Source organism: Tuber melanosporum (assembly GCF_000151645.1).
Source record: "Tuber melanosporum whole genome shotgun sequence assembly, scaffold_1, strain Mel28".
NCBI lineage: Eukaryota > Fungi > Ascomycota > Pezizomycetes > Pezizales > Tuberaceae > Tuber > Tuber melanosporum.
In genome coordinates this window covers 1,940,137-1,944,457 of record NW_003298755.1, presented here as the reverse complement: position 1 = coordinate 1,944,457, position 4,321 = coordinate 1,940,137, and the positions used below count along the sequence as shown (strand labels likewise).

General features: G+C 48.0%; 1 protein-coding gene; it reads right to left on the bottom strand.

Moving 5' to 3' along the window:
* Nucleotides 1-1,581: 1,581 nt before the first annotated feature.
* Nucleotides 1,582-3,190, bottom strand: GSTUM_00003976001 (uncharacterized protein; the record flags this gene model as incomplete). XM_002835148.2 has 7 exons in its annotated part: nt 2,911-3,190; nt 2,831-2,844; nt 2,746-2,761; nt 2,325-2,678; nt 2,163-2,248; nt 1,863-2,019; nt 1,582-1,802 (listed from the first exon to the last, which is right to left on the bottom strand). The coding sequence occupies exons 1-7, from the start codon at nt 3,029-3,031 to the stop codon at nt 1,582-1,584; spliced, it is 969 nt and encodes a 322-aa protein (XP_002835194.1). The 5' UTR covers nt 3,032-3,190.
* Between the last annotated feature and the right edge of the window lie 1,131 nt (nt 3,191-4,321).

Here is a 4,321-nt window from a genome sequence, read left to right as displayed (position 1 = left end):
CAACACTTGGAGCGGCAACGACAACAACGATCAAGATATACAAGTTTCCGAGTCCAGCACCGTGTCCTTGATCGCAAGAATCGAACATTCCATCCCGCTTCCCATTCCTACAATCCCTGCCATCTACAGTATGCCAAATTGACATTCCCGACATCCCAATGCTCTCACCCATTCCTGTACAGTACCAACACTCACACCAAACCCAACCATCTCTTTCACAATGAGAATGACAAAATGCCCCCTATAGCACTCTACCTGACGCCATGGCCGAGCGGGTCCTGATAAACCGTCGGGTAGACTGCTCTTAGCCAGCCTGGAGAACCATGGTTGGGCGGTTACGGGGTAACTAAACTCGTTCCCGGAAAAGAAGATTGAAGAATTTCGTTTGAAAATCGTTCTGATGATCGCTAGATTAACCTCGACGCTGAACCCCGCCAATCGCCCCCGGTGGAAGGAGGTCTTCACAACCAAACGAGCCTCCTATGTAACCACGCGTTGTCCCTCCGTTGTCTAATCTACCCGTTCCTAGGTGCACAAGTATGGAATCCTCCCCATGGCTCTCAGCTTCACCCGCGTGTCAGACCTCCAACAAACCTTTAACCGGAGCCCCATAGTAAGGGACCCCCGCAACCCTTGGAGGAACTACCTCTAACCCCCTTCCCTACCCCCCCCCCCCTTTCGCTGCCCCGCCGGGGACTCCAACAACATTCGTCGGATCCCGTTCAACGAGGTGTTCCATAGGGGGTTTCCAGGGAATATTGAAAGACCGCGGATAGCTCGTGCTAACAAATATTATGTTGGGGGAGGTTGTCTCACTGACGCTTGGAGTTAGGGAGTCATTGAATCGTTATATAATCGGGCCTGTATTTTCAACGCTATGACTGTCTACGTAGCAGGTTGCGGGGGTGGTGAGAGGACATACTTGGCGATTGAAAGAGTTGGGCTGCCAGACCACAGTATGGTATATCTATCTGCTTCGGAAATATTCTTAATTTCGCTAGCCCATTTCCGGTTAGGTTTTATGCTAGTGTGTTGAGTCGTCGAGATTCCAAGTTGCATATAATTGCCATTTATGGTCTACCGCAAATACCTCTGGCCTGGTGGGTGGAAGCTCTCCTAGACCCAAGTAAGCAGGATGGTAAAAACAGACCACTATATATTTCCTTGCGAGTGATGTCCTATGAACCGATGAGAACCTAATTAAGTCGTTCAGACTCGAATACTCCTCAAGATTCACACTATGGGTTGTGGGGGGTGAGAAGGAGTTATACAGTGGCAATTGCGAGACCTGGCTCAACTATGAAGGCTTCCGAGTCTCCTATCCGAGCCATGGCTTTCTTTGATAGATTCTTAAATTTGGAAATGACCGTAATTCATAAAGTGTAATTGGGAAAACAGAGAAGAGAAAGAGGGTGATGTGGAGAAGAGGCTGGGAGGCAAGGAAGAAGAAGAGTACGGGAGCGAGCTAATGTGGTCTATTTCCCGACACAACCAAAAATGGAAAAGGGAACAAAAGCAAGCATCACTCATGCCGAACTGGGAGAAAAACATGACTTGTCCCAAAAATCCCAGTACCATTGTTTAAACATTCTCGTCAGATCCCTTGGGTACTATGCCGCTCGGGCCAGAAACCACCTGACTCTCATCGTAAGTTTCCCCGGACCTCCCCCCACGACCGACCTCGCAACGAACAACAGCAAGCCCATCGTCGTCTTGGCCAGGGTTGAGTGTCTTGTAATTGACCAAGAGCAGGAATTTGTAAACTGCTGCCCCGAGGGCTGCTCCAAGGCCAGGACCGACCCCTATGCGGTGTTGTGTTAGAAGAGGTAGCTGTGGTTTTGTGAGGGGGGTGAGAGTGTTACAGTAGATCCAATGGTAGCCCGGGAAATCGCCGGTAACAACCGCTGGTCCAAGGGACCTGGCGGGGTTGAGTGAACCGCCTGTGAAATAGACCCCAAAGAGCTGGGTAATAAAGAAGGAAAACCCGATACCAAGCGGTGCAATAAAGGTCGCACGATGCTACTAACCGGTCAACTTTCACCACACAAAAAATCTGAGCAAATTGTCCGAGGCGAGGGACCATACTTTCTCCACGGCAAGCTAACCAGAAACAAATAATGTAAGCCTTTTTGTTCGGCACGGAGAGACTAGGGTGGGGAAACTAGATTCCCTACCAAAAAGATTGTAATCATCAATTGTGCTGTCAAAAAAACCTCAATAAAGAGCCCTTGAACAATAGAGACATCCTCTATCATGTCGCCCCTTGCATTAGCCTGAGCCCCGTGACTACGGTATAAGGTTAGCACACAAAAGTGCATACTCACTCGCCAGAGCCGTCCCAACGGCTAGCTGTCCGGGCGTGAGTCCTTCAACAAGGCCAGACGCAGCAATCCCTCCGACCAATTGAGCAATTCCGATTAGAGCACCTTTGAGAGGAGGAACCCCTCCGACAAGGACACATCCGAAAGTGATAGCTGGGTTGAACAATGCACCAGTGACGCGGTAGAAGACCCAAACATTGACGGTAAGGGCAAACCCAAAACAGATGGACACATAAAGTAGAAGGTCCGGTGATGGGATAGCGCTAGTAGGGTCTTTAGGGAGAGTGCCGCTGCCAGAATGATTGATTTTGACTGCCTGTGTGCCGCCAAATGCGAAGAACAGGAATAGGAAGGTTCCTGTGAAACATGAAGTTAGTTGGTCTTTAAAACAAGTAGATGCGATATAGAGTGTAGAATTGGGTACCTAGAAATTCTCCAAACTGTACAGGGCACGGTAATATCAGTATGTGAGTTCTTCAACCAATTCATCTTGCGACTGCGGAACATACAACTGCAAGAGCATCTATGAAACCAGGTGTCAATACCCTAGCTGCCTAACTACGTAGAATAATGAGAGGGCTGAGCCTACAGTCTCTGGGAATATTCTGCTTCAAGGGAACGCGCGATCCCACATTGAGGCTAGCGTTCTCAGAATCAGCCCCTTCAAGTGGCGCGGTACGGGAAGTTGTGCCGGATTTATGTCCAGCCATTTTGCGAGCGCTGTCCGTCAAAGTAATTAAACAAGATTTAGAGGATGTTCAAGAAAAATATATCTTTATTGTTGGGAGTTTAAGAGAGTGGGAGGTAGTGGTGGTATAATAGCAGCGGCGCTGGTGAGATTGTGTAGGAGTTTTGGTGGTAGTGATGCTTGCCGTTCGGAAAAAGGTATGAGGCGGCGATGTCCAAAGCCCAACCGGAGAGTGCGGTAGCAGAGGATGCGAGCCCCAGGTATTATATACATTGTAGACCACCCGACACACCGTCCCCGAGAAAAAGACACTTTACGCTGGGTTAAGTTGTCTAGCCTCGTTAACCATTTTGTGCTTACCACTACAAACCCGATTCTCTCGACTGCGGAATCTCGATGCACTCTTTATTAAAGTATCATGCAATAAAACTAATCTGACACATAAACCCCACTTTGCCTTCCCCTCGGGTCCTATTTTGATAACGGATTGTAGACCATAGACCGGAGCCGAAAGAGTCATGGCAGCCTTCCGACATTCATCCTGTGAATTGGCAGTAAGGACTCCACTCCGGCAACTTTTTGGAACAAAGAGATGTGAGAGCAGGAACTTCAGGTAGGTTGAGGAACCAAAGTGCCCTAACCAATAAACACTCTCGATGTATAATTGTATAATTCGAAATCCAAACATCATTTTCGAGGAACGTAGATAGATATAACTGTTGTTGTCTTGATTCAAGAGAGAATTGTCTCAGGACGTCAGGGTTTCCTATTTTGACGGGAACGGGAGAAAGTGCCAGCAAAGTAAGACAGCGCCTTACCTAGAAGAGAAACCTAGACGTCCAGAGAATTCCCTCTTATTCAAGATAATACGAACAAAGAGTCGCCGTTTGCGGGGCATTTTTTCTTTCTCTTGAAAAAAGTATCGAATCACCTTCGGTCCAACTTCTCGACATACCGGTATGAGGAGATGCAGTGTGTGCCGTTTTCAGCTCGGCTTTGATGTATCATACTGTACTGTACAGTACTGTACTGTACCACAAAAACATCAATGATAGGGTTGGCAGTCATTTCGGGAGTTCACTCGCATAGCGCCACGACTTATTTTTCAGCATCCTTGCAGCCTATCTTGGTGTGAGGTTACCATCTTCTAATAGTGAAATATAAATGGTGCAGAGAAGACTGCCGGGTGCGCTCGCGGGCAGTCCTGTTTCTAATACGACAAGAAAGATCTTCCTGGTATAGAAATTCCTCCCCCATTGCAATGGGGGGAACGGACTTCTGTGTAATGAGCTTTCTTGAGTAAGATTGCTGT